Source organism: Cynoglossus semilaevis, chromosome 10 (assembly GCF_000523025.1).
Source record: "Cynoglossus semilaevis isolate Cse_v1.0 chromosome 10, Cse_v1.0, whole genome shotgun sequence".
Taxonomy (NCBI): Eukaryota; Metazoa; Chordata; class Actinopteri; order Pleuronectiformes; family Cynoglossidae; genus Cynoglossus; species Cynoglossus semilaevis.
The window spans coordinates 13,844,432-13,862,073 of record NC_024316.1 but is presented as its reverse complement, the minus strand read 5'-3'; the positions used below and the strand labels follow the sequence as shown (position 1 = coordinate 13,862,073).

The following is a 17,642-nucleotide window of genomic DNA, read 5'->3' as shown; positions in this document are numbered from 1 at the left end:
AATCACTGCTTCAAGTTTGTTTTTTATTTTGCGATCAAAACTAATGAGTTATTTATTATAACATCACATACTCAGATGGTATCTGTAGTATAGATTAGAATGAGATGAGCTAAAAATATTTTTTTTCATACAGTTGTGATTATTGTACCAAAATAAATATAGATTTTAATCACTAAAAGGGCGAATGGTGTGACATCATTACAACCAAATGAACCACTTTTTTCCCACAGTTCCACTCGTGTTGTTATCAGGTAAAGTATCACAGAACAGTTCCTTTATGGAAATACTACAATACAGCATATTTGTCAGAAGACAGCGTTTCCATTTCACGGCAGTATTCAGTTATCATTAACGTCCCGCGGGGGGCGACTGTGTTTCTAAGATAAACTGTTTGAATTAAAAACCCAACAATGATGCATTGGCTGAACCTGAGGACGGACACGCCGCTTCATTAGAATCAAATGTATTGTAATGAAATACATGAGCGCTTCCGATGAGTACAGAGAAAAAAGAAACACAACATAAATATCTTGCGACCTATGATGATTTATGGCCTGCAGCTCCCGCCGCAGCCAGAGATGGTGCTCTTTAATCTGCTCTGAACGTCGTTTATATGAAGAACTACAGCTGTGGGTTCCACGTGGACCTGGTTCACTCTGGAGATTATGATAATAATGAAATATCAGGCACTCTCACCACTGAATGCATTGACTCTGAAACACGCACTGCTCTATGTCACGTCTTCAGAACATGTAATAGTGCACACCCTGTGGCCCAGCAGAGCCCGACTACTGGCCATTCAGACCTCCATCGTTTCTATGTCCAGTGCACACCCTGTGGCCCAGCAGAGCCATTCAAACCATTCAAACCTCCATCGTTTCTATGTCTTTATTTATCTTCCCTCCTTCACATTCACTTCCAAGGTTGTTTGTCGTGAACCTCGTCTGTGTGGAATCTTGAACTTTGCACAGAGATCTTTGGGCTAATATAAAGGTGATTAAACCTCTCACACTGGATGATTGGCCTTTGTGAGACCCTCAGAGACTCGGGGCGGGGGTGATATTTAAGCTTCAAGCGGAAGACGTTCACATTAAAGTCTTACCTGGATTTAACTCCACAATTTAAATAATCCCAATTTGATTATCACGGCTTTTCATTTCCTGTCTGTCATTTACATTCCTCTTCTTTTTCTTATCTCGTGGTTTGGTCTTAAAAATGTATTTTTGACATTTATTAGATCTTTGTCTAATAGTAATAATAATAATAATAATGATTATTATTATTATTATTATTGTTGTTGTTATTATTTGTTATTAATATTGTTGTTGTTGTTATTATTTGGGCCGTTTTTTTCTTCAAAACATTTTCTTTCCACTAACAAGAACAATTACCAACCCGACAAACTTTACTCCATCGACTCTCACTTTGACCTCCTTCCTGTCTTCATTCTCAACATTTTCTTTCTTCCACCGCTGTCATCGCTGCACTTCCTCCTCGCTACAATCTCATCATCTATTAACTGTCAATTTGTCTGCATCACTCCACTCCACGCTCCTCTTCTTCTCTCTTTTTGTTGTTGTTGCCTCCCAGCTGCCTGCAGATGCTGCGCTCCTTCATTCTTCTTACTTTACTCCAACTCCACTTTATGAAAAACAATCCATCAAACGTGTCTCTCCTCCGCGGCCCAGCTGCATCTTATTTTATTGTTGTTCCACTCACCTCGGGTGTCATCTCGCTGATATTTTAGTGATCCCTACGGCGTTCGTTTCCTTCCTGACGATTTGGCATCTAAATTAAACATCCAGATAGAAAACACAGGGCAGTCATTGTTTATGCTTCTGTTATGTGATGATGGACTTACTGAGGGGGCGGGGGCAGATGGAGGCTTGGCCGAGGGAGAAGCACTAAAGAACTCATTATCTCCATCTTTTTCATACTCACTTAATTTTCTGCTTTCTTGGAACTCAGACACATTTGCAGCCGCTGGTATTTCACCGAATACAGTCTTTGGTGGAAATAAAGTCACAGCTTTTTAATGCAACTTATACCATATGCCCATTGGGACCTTAACTGGTTTATGTTTGACCGTCCTTCTTTCCATGTACGGAGCTTGGGAGTAGGTTGGTGCCCAGGTTGGATCCAACCAAGTCGTCTCAGGACAACCGAGCACCTGTTGAGTCAGTACAGCTGGGGATTACGTCCTCGTAGATCAAGGACTAGTTGGATACCTGGTCCAACTGGTCTTCAAACATGGACCAAAAAGTGTCAAGGTCCAGTGAGAAATCCCACTGGACCAAAGACTCATTAACTCTGAAGACAGTAACAGCATTATCATAAGCTGTGACCTTTTCTTAGTAAATACTAGATGGATGGATGGATGGATGGATGAATGGATGGATGAATGGATGGATGGAGAGATAGATTTTTTTTAATTAAAATCCATGGATGAATGGATGGATGAATGGATGAATGGAGAGATAGATTTTTTAAATTAAAATCCGAATGATTTCAATCCCAGAATGAATAGCTTTATATTTGTCACCCTCCGTGACCCCCTCCCTCCCCCGCAGTAATTACATGTACTGACCTCAGCTCAAAGATAACGGCCCTGAGGTCGAGTCATTTCACCAGTACATTTTTATTTATTTACCTGCTTTTGTTGCAGTGAATTGCTCTATTTATTTCCACCGTAAATGAAAAAGTAATTAGTAGATTCAACAACAGTCTGAACGATATGTTGAGGTCGATGACACAAAAGAGCAAAATGTGCGTCGTGAGCTGACGACCAGGTGAATACTCTGTCTGTGAGCGTGTTTGTATTTGTTTGTGCGAATCAGAGACGACGACTCTTGAATATCAATAAACAACCGAATGGGCTCGTCATTTTCCAGTAGACACAAAAACACTCTTAACTACTTCCCCTCGACAATCACTTTAGTACAGTGTTTCCCAAACTTTTGTCCTGGGCACCCAGTCACAAACATTCACGACCCAAGTCAATAGATATTATTCGTAAACTCCTGCGAAACATGATGCGAGACGACCCAAAAACAAAATCTCTTGCGACCCACCTGAGGGTCTGCGGTCTTTTCCTCTGTCAGCCACAGTGTTCCTCTTTAGTATTCTTCATCAGTCACATCTGTCGGCCATGAAGGTGAACACACACACACACACACAGGCCCAGAGAAGCTACAAGTTCTTAATGTGCAGGAAGACACACATGTTACAGCCGTGTTGGTCCAATGTCACGGCCACAGCAGTAATGAGCAGAAGTGGAGTGATGTGCCGCTGCACCACGGTGGCGTCAGGTTCATTAATGCCAAGGACAGATGCTGCGGCTCATTTCAAACCTTGTGTCTCAGACGTACGTGACCTCTGAGCAACCAGCCAATAGGAACGTGTGAGCAGTTTACCATAATTAGTCTCCGCGGCGATGGTAAATGTCTGAGCTCCTGTCACTCAGTGTGCGGCCGATGTCCGTGTAATCTGAATATGGGTTCACGCGCAGTGACACGGCACGGACAGACGCACGCACACACCTGCAGGGGGCACTCTTCACTCAACTGCCAAGATCAGGGTCTGGAAAAGAGATCATCATCTTATATATGTTTGTATATATTTGATATATGTATGTACTGTAAAGTACAAATATTTGGCTGACAGTATCAGCCGTAACAGTATCACACCATCAGTATTACTTCAAAAATAACTCTTAAAAATCCCCAGACGACGGTGGCCGTCTGCCTACAGCTGACGAGTCTTGAGTATAAATTTAAGACCGCTTCATGTTTGCGGCTTCACCCTGAGCTGTCAATCAAAAATAACCAGGCTCTCAGTTTCCCAGGTTTACAGCTGTATGAATGTTTAATGTGGCCTGGTTTAATGCTGCAGCAACAGGAGAGCAGAGGGTGAGACACCGCAGAGCAGAAGAAGAAGAACAAACCAGGGCCCTGTTGGTGATCATGTCATCCACGGATTCCCAAAGTGTGGAGCGGGCACCTGTGGGGTTGCGGCGCAAGTTGCCACTAGGGGGTGCGCGAAATAAAAAATATGATGGCAGTTTGGAGTGTTTTTTTTTGTGGGATTTTTCCACACAATAAAGACGAGTGTATAAACATTTCCTTTGTAAGATTTTAAATCAAAAGCATTTAAATAAATAAATAAAAAGTAATTCATATTAATATAAATAATATAATATATATATGTGTGTGTCCAGGTCATTTGAATATGATTAAACATACATATAAAAAGGCATGTTGTGTTGTTTTTGTTTTTAAGGTGTGGGAAATTCCAAACTGAATCCTGAACATCAAGATACTCTCTCAAAGAGTGAAGACTGGAGGAGGACGCCACAAGGACAGAGTTTCAACATTATCTTTTTCTAAGAAAAAAAATAAAAAGACCCCACAGGTACAGTGCAGTTATGACAGGTAGACTCTCACACACACACATGCAGACACACAGTGACTGCTTTCATCTGAAGTGACTTCGAGTAAATATGTGTGAGGAGGCAGTGTCAACTCATCAACATCCACGTGATGAAACACCTTCCTGGAATGTAGTTGACGTTATTGAAAAGCTTGACATCAATGGAACACATTTACTGACAAATAAAAAAAAACAGCGATAGAAAAATCTTTTTAAAAAAACATGGAATATTTTTGCAGATTTATTGAAATCAAAAGACTTCAAGCACAATAACGATATAAATCTCAAGGCCGGAAATTTCTTTATGAAATTGTAACATTTTACTTTTTAATAATCAATCAAATGATGTTCAGGAAAATGAGTCTGATGAAGGATTCATCTTTTTGTGTGGATTTTTACAGGAACACGAATTGATAGTGAATAAATTGTGATCTTGGAGAATTCAGGGAGTCTTCAAGAAATATTTGGGAGATGCCACTTTGTCACAATGTCAATTTAAAATTGTCCAAGCTGTAATTAATGGCAATTTAATGACTACTTAGAGGCAGGTTGAAAAACGAAATCCTGTCTTTTCACAAAAACAAAACGTCTCTTTCCTTTAGAAAAAAAAAACGGCTCCAAAATATCAAATCCATTAGGGATGAACAATGTTACATGGTGGGGTGCGGCGGCGGCGCTGGCGCAGGGGCGGGGCGGGGGGGGGGGGGGGGGGGGGGGAGGGGGTGTAGACTGCACATCACTTATCAGATCAAGATCATTTTAAAAGCATATCTCCTCTGCACAACACCTCACCCTCATCTCACCTGTTCATAACAGTACCATGTGACAAGAGGACTCCACTTGGTAAAATATAGCTAGCCAATAGCAGGCCTCGACATCCATAAACTCAGCTACTGGTCACTGAATGATCTGTGAGACATTAGAAGGACTAGTGTCTGTTTAGAGGTTAGGATTTTCATTCATTTCTTGAGCCGTGATGTTGGGTCTGACGGAGCCTTTGATGGTTGTTTTGTCTTATTTTGTTAAAGGGGGTGAGCGCGAGGCGGGGGGGGGGGGGGGGGGGGGGGGTGCCAGGTGTCGTTCAGTTTTTATTCGACCACAGAAGGTTTGATTTAACGTGATCTCAGGACCTTCTGATCTACATTGCCCTTCAGAGAACAGAGCATCTCTGTGTTTTCTATCTTTTAACTTGGTGAAAGACATTTGAAGAACAAGTTCCTCTCAAATTGAAGCGTAGCATCGTAGCATCTCTCCAAACTGCTGTTGAAAAGGTAAATGAATAACACAGGATAAACATCACAGTGCACGAAAACCAAAAGTTGGGCCAGAAATACTAAAAAACGTCAATACCTGCTCGGAGCTGCTAATCAGTGTGTACACAGTGTGTACTTTTCTTTCAGTGTCATTTGTGCTGTAAAATATTTTCACACAAATGGGATCACAGATAAGAGACGTGTGAGTGAATGGATGAAGAGAGGAAGTCGTGTCTGAATGTCAGACTGGAGCAGACTGTCATTTGGTGAAGGACTGAGTCTTGGTCTGTCTTCGTACTGAAGTACAACTGAGAGGTTGATGAGTGGGAGCTTTCCCCAGCAATCTGTTCTTCACTCCACTCGATGAGTTGCTTGTTGATTGTTGAAGTTTTGCCACAGTACAGGAAGTTGTCAGAAAAACAGAAAAATTAGAAGTGTAAAAACCAAAAATGGAGAGAGGGAAAGAAGCTTCGCTCCCTGATCCTGGGGTTACTGTAAGTATCCGTCGAGATTAGAGATTATTTTTAATAATCTCTAATCTCATCCTACAACTTAATCCATAAAATCCATAAAGAACACTTTTATAATTGCCCACATCATGACCACTAGTGGCCACTAATCTGCTAAATGACATTTATGTAAATATTAATATATTGGACATACTGATATACTTATATATACATGTTTTCTAATTGAATTCTGAAAAATATTAAAAAAAAGGGTAACCTTTGTAAAATCGTTCCTCTATCGGCCTTTTGTTCCACTAAGTTAACTGCTAACGATAGCTACGCAACATCACGACCCTTATCATTACCATCGACCAAATATCTCCCACACGTTTCTACTTCATATTTGTAGGATTTTGTTTTCTTTTTGGGACGAAGCGATAAATAAAATTGACATCAAATTGGGTGGAGAGACTCGTCCTCTCCTCAGGCAAATCAGTTCAGTCCCTGATCCCTCCAGTGGAACTAATCAGTAGAAGATAATAGCTGTCATAGAGGACTGGGGACTTTGGTGAAACAGCGCAGTGTGTGTGTGTGTGTGTGTGCTCAATGGTCCGTGCTCACTGCAGATGACAAAGTTCATAAGAGACATACAAACAACACTTAGTGTGGGAGGGATGGATGGGGGAGGAAGGGGGAGTTGAGGGGATAATTGCACCCTGAATCAAACCGTTGGTCAATAACTGTCTGCAGTAAAAAAAAAAAAATTACCTGCATAACTTCTAAATGCTTTGATTTTTCAAGTAGTGCTTTGATACACGGCTGTAGTGCCCCCTTGTGTTGATAGAAAACTCTGGAAGGAAAATTCAACAAGTGGTTTATTTTAACACGTCGTATTTCTGTTTCATTAGTAGAAGATTCTCTCGACAGGGTTTGTTATTCCCCCGTTAGCTGTAATGTATGAAATCAGTCCACAGGCGTCAGTTTGAGCTGCTGAGCTACAGAACAAAGCTGTCCGGGTTCATACGTGAATAAATAGGAGCTCACACTGATATCTGACTAGACTTCAGCTGCTACACCTGGTTCACAATCGTGCCATCGATCAAAGGTCAACCTGCGATAACAAAGAGGTGAAGCAGGTCCACTGTTTTCAACGGGGGTGGGGGGAGGAGGGGGGGGCGGTAAAAACAAACAACTCTTCATATTCATGTATATTTATGTAACAGTTGATTTATGGGTCAAAGGTCTCCTGTAATCAGGTTCTAAATCGGGTCTCGGGTCTGATGACCTGGAGGACACGAGTCTCAGGGGAAATGAAAGCTCAAAGATAAGGTCTGAAGATGATGTCAAATTATTATCCCTGTGATGACATCAGACTTTAGAGGAGTTCGTTTTCTTGGTTTGAGCTGAGGTTAACATAAATATTAGCACAGTCAACTGACCTGAGTTAGTATTAACCTGTGCTTTAAATGTCTCTGTAATGTGTGATGTTTCTGTACTGTTTCCGTTTTAAATAGATGTGAAATAATTACGGGTTGCAGTGTAAGCATATGTAGTAGGCTTCTTACAGTACAGTAGGTTTTGCAGTGTAAACATATGTAGTAGGCTTCCGACGATGTGTTGTGGTACTTACTCCCTGTTTCCCTTTCTCTCTCTCTCTCGCTCTCTCTCTCCTCTTGGTCTATGGCGCCCCCTCCTGTAAACAGAAGACTTGCCCATAGGAATCTACTCTTAGAGTCTAACTGAGTGAAGTTGTTGTGAGTCTCACCGCAGCAGTAGTTCGTTGGTAAAGGTCCACTTCACCGACCGAACGACCTCTCTATCGACCTCTATCATCTAAACGATGTTTTTATTACATGGAAGCCAACATGGGAAAATTGAGGACTGTTTACACATTAAGTCTGACTTTAAACCAACATCTGCTTCGCATTCTGAAAGATTAAACAGGTGACGCCCGAAAAACACCAGGTGATTATTTAGAAACATCTACAGCAGAACATCACATTAGCAACCAATACTCACAAATAATATATATATGTATATATGTTTTAAATCACCTAATTCACCTAATATTTTTTCATTTAATACATGCTGACTTCTTCCTACCCTTAAATATTTATACGTATATTTCGGTGATACATTCTTAACTAATAAAACACTCACTTTTGTTATGTGGTGTTGATATGAGGTATATGTTGTTGAAAAAAATCAGATAATAGCGTACAGAAAAGAAGTGTAGTTTTAAAAATGTAGTGGAGTACACTGGTAAAAAGTGATATTCGCTCTGAAACATTTATTTGGTTAAATAAGGGTGACAATGTTAGTCATATTAGTTATTAAAGTTTATGTCTAATATTGTTTGGAAGTTAAAGTTCTGATAAATGACGTGGCTGCATTTATTTGAATAAAATACCGGCGGTATTATACAAAAGTGTTTAAACTTTTGTTATATTTTCTTTTAAGAAAAAAACATCTGAAAACTTTGGGTTTCCCCCGCTTGGATATACGTGTGAGCCACGCATGCGCAGTGTTGTTCCTGGCTGCCAGGGCGGTGATCTCTCTCTCGCTCTCTCTCTCACTCTCTCTCTCACACACACGTTCATTCTTTCTACACGTGTCTTTATCACTCTCTCTCTCTCTGCCTCGCTTTCTCTCTCTCTCTTTCTCTCAGGGAAAAACCCGAGCAGGAGGAAAGCAGCAGAAGGGGGAGGAGGTGGAGGACTCCTTCTTCCGATACAGCGACGGCGTCGGCATCAGGATATATTGGGGAAAATTAATTTTAAAAAAATTCCTTGCATCTAACCTCCCCGGTGCTGAGCAGCCGAGGGGAAAGAACACGGATGTGCCTCCGAAAGCGCAGCGGATACCGCCCTCCGGACCTTATTAATGCCAAGATTGTGAGTATCTGATCGGCTGCACTGACGAGCCTGAGGACGGGGAGGTGAGGGTGGGAGAGAGGAGGGGTGCGGAGGGGAGGAGGTGCTGCTTTCAGTTTAATTTCCCCTTCACCGGTCTCCAGTCGGCGGCAGGGCTTTTCCGCGCTCCGCGCTGTTGAGGAAAAGGTCGGTCTCCGTGATTCCTTCCCACCCCTCCCCTTCTGTCCCTCCTTCCTCACCCCTCCTCCCCTTTCGTCCCCTCTGCTCTCACCTTCTTGATTCCTCCTCGAGTGTATTCACAGTAGCCCCGTAATCAGCGCGGAGAAAGGGCTCGAAGGAGACGTCTTTCCTCCCCGTCATGATTTCACTTTTATTCCTCGTGTCTTTGCTACCTGTGTGTTTCAGAGCCATCTTTAAAACCAAGAGCGCTAACAAACCATGGCTGTATTTTTTTTAATTACTTAAGTTAAAGTTTTCCTTGTTCCTTTTAGAGTGTTTTATTCATAACACATCCTTCTATTAATTCGACTAGAATAAGGCGTAGGGTAAAAACCTGAAAATGCTCAAAATGACAATTTAACCCACGTTTTAACGACATAGTGTTGAGAAAACAGTCAGTCAGCTACAGCTCACAGCCAGTCTGCAGAGAAACAGCAAACGTGCTGGGCTGGTTTTAAGAAGTAGCTCGGTGTGGATACAAGTCCACGCAAAATTAGTGCACAAGGTCAAGTCAAAGGTTCAGAGATATGGTGTTAATATTTCAACAGGTGTCCGATTCCAATTACTCAAACATGCTAGGACGCGTCTCTAGGTGCATCTGAGCAGCTTTGACAAATGTTGTCATCGTTGTTTGGTCCAGGTTTTTCTACAACAAACTCAAGTGGAAATCTGTTTAAAAGATGTGGAGCTTTGTTCCGAAACTGAAACAGCATTTAAAAGGAAGTCCAAATTCAGCCCTGAGATGAGAAAAAAATAAGAGAAATTCATGTCTTTATATCACATTTGACATTTTCATTGTCCATATGTAAAAAAAAAAGGGAATTGATCATAGAGTAATAAGTGGTGTGAACGCGTAAGGACAGCTTGTGTGATCAACAGCTGGGTAGACTCATGGGAACTCTGGCCACATGGGACCATTGATGACACTCAACAACATCTCAACATCTACAGTGTTTATGGGTGGTTGTGACATTTGAGGTTGTTTCTCATTGTGAGGATCCTGTTTGGATGTAGCTTTCAGTCACATGTGGTGTTCAGTTGTCTTCAACCTCTGACTTTAAGACCCTTGATGAGTACCTTAATGGTACCTTCAAGACCGCGGACATCTCAGTGTAAGAAAAGTTCACTGACATTCTGACATCGGTGATGTTTACCAGGACTAGGCCTCAATGGACAAATAGACAAATCAGACACAGGCCGCTGTTGTTTTATTTCTGTTTTATCATTTGTTCTTTGATATCATTATTTGTCATGAGATTTCGTACTCTATAAGGAAAGACTACAGAGTCATAATTGATTCCGTTGGATAGTTATTTAACACTGACCTATTCATTTTGTTTTAGTTCATTTTTCTCCAGCTGTGTGTTTATTGGGTTTCCTAGACTGTGTCAGTGATTGTAATTTGAACACGCTGTCGTCATGTCATTAATAGACTGGTAAAAAAAAAGTGAATATTGTCAGACAAGATTCAGGCGTATACGATCATATTTTTATTATCTCATTACTAATCTACTAATTACGGCCCTAGACTAAAAGCCTCAAGAATCTTAAGCAAAAAGCTTGCTGAATTAGACTTGACTAAGGTGAAAATTGCTAGTGACCTTAATGAAAGTACTCTCTGATGGATGCAGCCCATATCTTATAACGATAAGTGGAAGCAAAATGGGCAATATATATTTATTGAAACAGACGAGCATCTGTTTTAACACCAAGACCATGAGGCCTTCATTGGCTTGTCAACAGTATCCCAGTTTTCCCGAGTTTATAGTGACCTTGCTGGACTATAAACACTGTTGATACGTAAACTGACACCATGAGGTCCATGGTGCACTTGGAGCACATGAATTAAGTGATAGTCCAATGTTAGACCTTAGCATATGTATATGGCAAGTCTGGTGGCGAGAAAATGGTTATTTTGTTGGGATGTCTTTGGTTGTGGTAGAGTCTGTGACCATATAAGGAGAAAGCACCACTACGACACACCAAAAGCAGAAATGAATGTGATTGCAGTCGAGTTTCCGTCACCTAACATGATAAAATATGAGACAATTAGCTACTTTTTGTATTTTTCACAATAGTTCATTTGGTTGTAAATACCTGTCCGTGAGTCATACAGTACTGGGCAGCATTGGGTAAAGGTATTGCAAAGGAAAGCACTTTTGAAATAAATATTTTTTCGACCTTTAAGTATTTGAACATTTTTCTGTTGGATTCAGCTGTTGTCTTGGGTATTTTTATCGGTTGTCTACATAAATGAAGCTCCAGGCTGACTGAACAACTTCAAACATGTTAAATGACCTACACATAGGTTTCAGACTTCCATAGTCCTCCTCTATATGATCTTCTCTTTTTCAGGGAATTTCCTTTTAAGGCAGTGAACATTTTTTTCCACATCACTGACTCCAGGATCAACAATATCAGATGTCAAAGTTTACGCCTGTGACTAATTTCATGGTCCGAACTCTGTGAATGAAGCAGCATCGTGGCATAGTTTAAAACGATTCTGTGCTTCAAGGTCCGAACTCTGTGAATGAAGCAGCATTGTGGCATAGTTTAAAACGATTCTGTGTGGAGTGAAATGTTAGAAGAGTAAAAAACAGTTGCCCAAAAACTTTGCTGGAGACAAACAGGATTCAGTAGACAAATGGTTGTGGACATGGATTGTTAAGAAATATTTTTCTGGATCATTAGGGGGATAAGCCAGGAGAAAAGTCAGTTGTTATTTTGGTTTAAGTGGCTAAATTAAATGGGTATTGCACAAACAGAGCATGTTTTAAATATATATACATATATATTAGTTTTGTATTTGTCACATCAGCACAGTCATGCTGCATTGACAGAGAGGTGATATACATGATCATGCACCCTTTGAATCTGGGAAAACAATGAAACAGTTAAAGCCGATCATGAAGTGTAAAAAGTCGGTCGAGTGCAGAGACATCTCAGCATCAGTGGATAATCAGACCTCAGACACTGAACACATGATGTGTATGAAACCAGTCTTCCTGCCCGACTAAAGCACTGACCTTATATCTTTATAAACCGATGATTGTTGTCTACAAATGTTACTACAGACCGAGACAGGAGGATAAGGATAAGGATGTGTGTTTGTAAAACGCTGTAATTTCTTAGTGACAAAATCTGCGTCTATACATTTCACCACTCTGTAAATTCCTTTTCGTTTCCTGCCAGTTGACGCCCGTCACTTCCGAGGTCTTTCTTCATTGTGACTGTTACTTATTTCCTCTTTCTTTATAAACATCAGTTTTTCGCCCAAACTCTCTATGTCTGTCTCCATCTTTGTCTGTCCTGAATTGGTCCTCGTTGTGTTTGGACAAGTGCTCGGCTAATGTTGGAGCACTCACATGACACTTGTGGTTTTGTTTATCCACATCACATATTTGAGGTTATTCAATGGGATATAAATGGATTGCATTAGAACGTTGCAGTTTTTTCACGGCCCGCAAACCATTTAATTCTAAATATAACGTCAACTCAACTCACCACAGAGTTTTGAGATAAAATCGAGATATTTTTGGATAAACTGTAGAGCATGTGAACTCAAGCTGTGGTGTATTAAATACTTAAACTTCAAAACGTTCAATATTCATGGCTGAATTTGTAATTTCTTTGCAATTTATTTGAATTATGAAAAACAAATTGTTTTTTAACCCTGCATTTAGCATTCAAAAAATTCTAGTAATAGACTACTTGATTTATAAAAGTATAACTTTACTTTGCGATCTATCCATCCATCAAAATATCAATTCACATCTAATTCACATGTTTCAGGATTGCATTGGGTAAATTCATTGGGTTCCTTTTTGGCACACTGTGTCCTCCACTTTATCTAGCTTTCTGGGAATGTAAAGTAAAGTAAACATTAATTCTTTTCCCTTGTTGTCCATTCTAAAAAACACACAAATCTCCTAGTTCCAGATTGCTCAGAGTGTTGTAATCCCAGGAGATACGTCTCACATCCCAACCAAAATTAGCCCTTCTCTTTTACCAAAAATAACTCTGCATCATTTCATTAGCTTTCTTTAACAAAACTAAATGGCTTGATGAGCAACAACCTTGCTGCTAATCACTGTCTCATGTTTTCAATGTGGAATTCGAGAGCCTTGGTTGGGCAGGATTCCGAAGAAAGTAGGAGGTACATCACAGTAGAAAAGTCATCCAAATTCTGCATGTTAACTTAAATAAGTCTTTGAAGAAAGTCAAAGGTTATAACATTGTGGGAATTGTATTGATTCTTTTGTGTTAAACTCAATGTGCATTATAATGTTGAGTTTAACCAAGATCCAGTTACAGTTTATGGAAAATGTATGTAAGTCTATGCCTTATTAGGATTTAAATTAGAGAATTAGAATCAAGTTTATTTTAAGTCAGCCGTACGAGCTGGATTCACTGGCCTTAGGTTTGTCGTGTAATTTAACCTATTCATGAAACTTGAGCAGTGGGCAGCACTTCACAGGCCTCAGAGGTGGATGTTTTTTTGGAGCTTTACGCTGTAAAGGCCTGGGCTGGATTTAGTCTAAGTGTTATTTTTGCCTCCGATTAGCTGCGCAGTTGTCTATCTGACATACAATCAGACATTTAGATTTTTTTTGCTGATATGCTCTAACTTTCCCATTTGGCTGATTTACTGTGACTTTCACCATAATTCTTTTCACAGTTTTTATGGGTATGAGAGTTGAATGTGTACTAGAGCAATGTTTCTCAAAGACTGGGTCGCGACCCTCAGGTGGGTCGCAAGAGGGGTTTTTTTTGGGGTCGTCTCGCATCATGTTTCCCAGGAGTTTACGAATAATGTCTGTTGATTTGGGTCATGAAGGACAGAAAAAAAGTTTGGGAAACACTGTATTAGAGTTATGATATTTGTTATTCCTGAATTATTCTAGAAACACTGTACCAGAAAAAGTACTCATTATGGCCTTTTTCTCTTTTCATGTGTATGTGTATGTGTGTGTGTGTGTGTATGTGTGTGTATTGGTACGTGTGTGTTTTGTCACATATTGTCTTCATACCTACTACCACTGGGATTTATTTTGTTTGCATTTAATGGGCATTATAAACTCTGTGTTTGTGTTTTCGTCTGTGCATCGTGTCGTTGGTGCGTTGCTGCATGGGATGTGTGACATTGATGGGCTGCATCTGTGCTTTTCTTGTATTCTTCCGTGGGACATTTCTGAGAAACTACATATTAACACCAACACTCATGCATCCCACATTTTGTACGTGTGGTTGTGTGTGTGTGTGTGTGTGTGTGTGTGTATCTATGTCTGTGTGTGTGTGTGAAATACTGAAGCAGAGGTCCGAGGCAGAAGATGGGATGACATGCATGTGTCCGACCTGCTAACATCACTGAAGAATCCTGCACTAACTGACTGCCCACCCTCACGACATGACGGATGTACTGGTAAATTCACTGTAGTTTTATTACATGTTACTTGTTCTTTTTATCCCTACCTTAGCTTTGGCTAACCAGCATGATGGAGACTTTAAATACAAATGACATATAAGGATGAAGGGTCAACAATAGGGGTCACCAACGTGGTGACCGGGTGCACCAGGTAGCCCAATGACATATAAGGATGAAGGGTCAACAGCAGGGGTCACCAACGTGGTGCACCAGGTGGCCTCCATGGACTACCCTGGTATTACATTGGTCAGGAAGTCTGTATCAAACAAGTTGCTCTTCATATTACTGAGTAGCCTTAAAGGAGCTTCAGCTCCCTGGTCTACAGAAAAACGGTGGTATAGCCCACATTGCCTGGTCCACTTTCAAGGTAGGCAAGGTAGGCCATGTACACTGTTAAGCCCAATCCCACTTAAGAAGAAAGTTATCAAATTATCTTAAAAACGTAATAAACAAGTAAATGTCCTGTTGTTTATTAAAGATGCACCAATTGCAGTCTGTTGGTAAGTTTGACTTTCTGATACTGCCTTCAATTAACAGCGTGTACAAAAAGGTAGCATCTGCAGTTCAAAATAAAGTGAGTAGAATGAGGCAGTAAATGAACACTGGCTCATGTGCCGCCAACTTTCTGCCAAATAAAAGCCACAGAGTGGTGAATCTCGTTGTGTACAGTGTCCCGCGGTTAACCTACTGTTACATGTATTACTAATAGCGAGCTTGGAGTTTTCTCGGCTCACCGTATAGTACTTACAAGCTATTGACATGTTCGCTTCAGCTTGTGAGTGTGAGCTTCCTCACCTGTTCTCCACATGCTTGAGGTAAACGTTCGACTGCCATATCGGAAAAAAAAAAAACAACTGCTGGCCCGTCATGCTGATAATTGGCCGATTCTGATCACTGGATGGTGGATTGATGCTTCTTTACTGTTTATGGTCATTTTGGTTCAGTTTGTGGGTGGTTGGTGTGTGTGTGGAAAACAGATTCCAGTTTTCAGGTGTACTTACACTTACTTCATAGTAATTTCAGACGTTGCCCCCTACTGGTTACTACTTCATTTCATCAGCGCCAGAGGCACATGTATGTAGTTGCTTTTGGACCGGTCATGTAGTAACAGGAAAGTGCCCCTCCCAAGCTGTTGCTGAAATGTCTGACATACCTCCCGGACTGTCATTTAACTTTGAACTCTGAGACCCAAACCACAAACACAAGAAGCACAGGAGATTCACTAACCCTGTCTCACGGATGTCGATATTTAGGCCCTGAAAACCACACTCGGGCCAAATGCACCTTGATGTACGTTGATGTACGTTGATGTACGTTGATGTACGTTGACAACACGGACCACGTGATGTCATCATGTAATCTACTTCTTTCAGTTCTCCGTACAGCTAGCCTCTATTTTGAAAAACTGCCGTTTACATCAAAGAACAGGCAGAAACACAAAGCACCGTTGTTGATGGTTATCACTGTCTTCTGCCAGTTGGACCGGAGGGATGAAGGAGTCGACTTTAAAAGTTTTGGATTTGTCTGAAAGAGAGAGAGAGAAAGAGAGAGAGAGCCTTTGAAAATTCTGAACTGGGCTTCAGTTGTGTCCATGTTGAGAGGAAGTAAAAATAAAAGAAGTTAAAATACTGGTTTGTTGCAGCTTTTCCCTTAAAGCCATATAACCATGAATAGAAGCAAACAGTCATGATGGCAAGACTGAGTATGTGTGTGTGTGTGTGTGTGTGTGTCTTGTTATTTTTCTTACTTCTGAGGACATTTTTTTCTTCCCATTATGAGAATGGCATTCCTTTACGGGGTATGTTTTGTGTGTCGTAACTTAGTTCAGGGTAAAGATTACAATTGGGATTAAATTAGGGATATAATCTGACTAAAGACTGCAAAAGAACTGAGGACAACAATGTGTATATGAGCAGTCCTCACAAAACCCAAAAGCCCGTTTGTGTGTGTGAGTGAGTGAGGACACCAGGTCTGATTCATCAAGTTTAGGAAAAAACGAAAAAGCTGCGTGTTTCACAATACTTCTTACACTGTTTCCTGCCCCCCCCTCCTCCCCCCCGTCCTCACCCCCCACCCATCATCTGTTCCTGTTGTACTGGAGCTGCCTGTCATCTTTCTTTCTCCTTCACATTTTTGAAGGTGTATTAGAAGCTGTTACTGAAAGAAGGACCGGTTTGTTCTTTGGTGAGGTCGTCTTTCGTTCTTCTTCTACTGAGTCGTCACTTCTTGGGTGAGCTTCACTTCTCTACGAACTCTTAGTGACCAGGGTTGGGTTATTTCACCCATTCGTAGAGGTTTTAGCTTTTTTTTTCCTGTGGAGTCAGCAGCAGTGTTAAGGACTGAAACCTTAGTAAAAGCAGCGTATCTACCAACCTGAACTTAGACAGATTCCTTCAGATCGAGTTGATTTCGTGTGCCTTTTCTGATGAAACTCTTTTAAATCCTGTTAGTTGAACTTGAAATAGCACTGTCATCAAGCTTTTTCTCTCAGTTCCTAAAAACCCGACTTCTCTGTGGACCTGAAATTTTGCTTGTTTTAGCTGCTTAACCATGAAAGAAGACTTCATCTGTGATGTTGTATGGTTTGTTATGATATTAATCCAACGGTCTACAGCAGCCTTTTTGAAACTGAAAGCTACTTCAAGGTTACTCAGTAATATGAAGAGCGACTTTGTTTGTTTGATACAGACCTCCTGAACAATGCGGTGATGTATTAAGTTCTGGGCCATACAATAGTAGACCCATTTGAATATCATTTGCAAGTGTAACTGATTCAAAGAGCACAATAACAGTACAGTTTTTGACCCTCTTGACTAGTTGACTAGTTGTATTTTAAGAACATAGCCTGTGGGCACCTTAGATAGTCCACGGGGGCCACCAGGTGCCTGAAATCAAAGATAAGTCATGTATGCTATTGGTCTGGCCATGGCACAACCATACGATCATACAATCCATCATTTTTCATCGTCTGACCAGAACAGGCAGACTTAAAGTA

General features: G+C 40.8%; 1 protein-coding gene across 6 annotated transcripts in view; it reads left to right on the top strand.

Moving 5' to 3' along the window:
• Positions 1-8,717: 8,717 nt before the first annotated feature.
• rgs19 (regulator of G protein signaling 19) overlaps positions 8,718-17,642 on the top strand; it is an 18,856-nt gene continuing 9,931 nt past the window's right edge. The window contains exons 1-2 of one of the 6 annotated variants that reach the window (XM_008318931.3): positions 8,720-9,024; positions 14,537-14,644. In XM_008318931.3, the coding sequence (XP_008317153.1) occupies positions 14,630-14,644 (15 nt within the window). In that variant the 5' untranslated portion in view covers positions 8,720-9,024; positions 14,537-14,629. Of the gene's footprint in view, positions 9,025-9,076; positions 9,190-14,428; positions 14,645-16,723; positions 16,878-17,642 lie in introns of those variants that run through there. The other 5 variants (XM_017035624.2, XM_008318930.3, XM_025059429.1 and 2 more) reach the window with 5 other exon arrangements.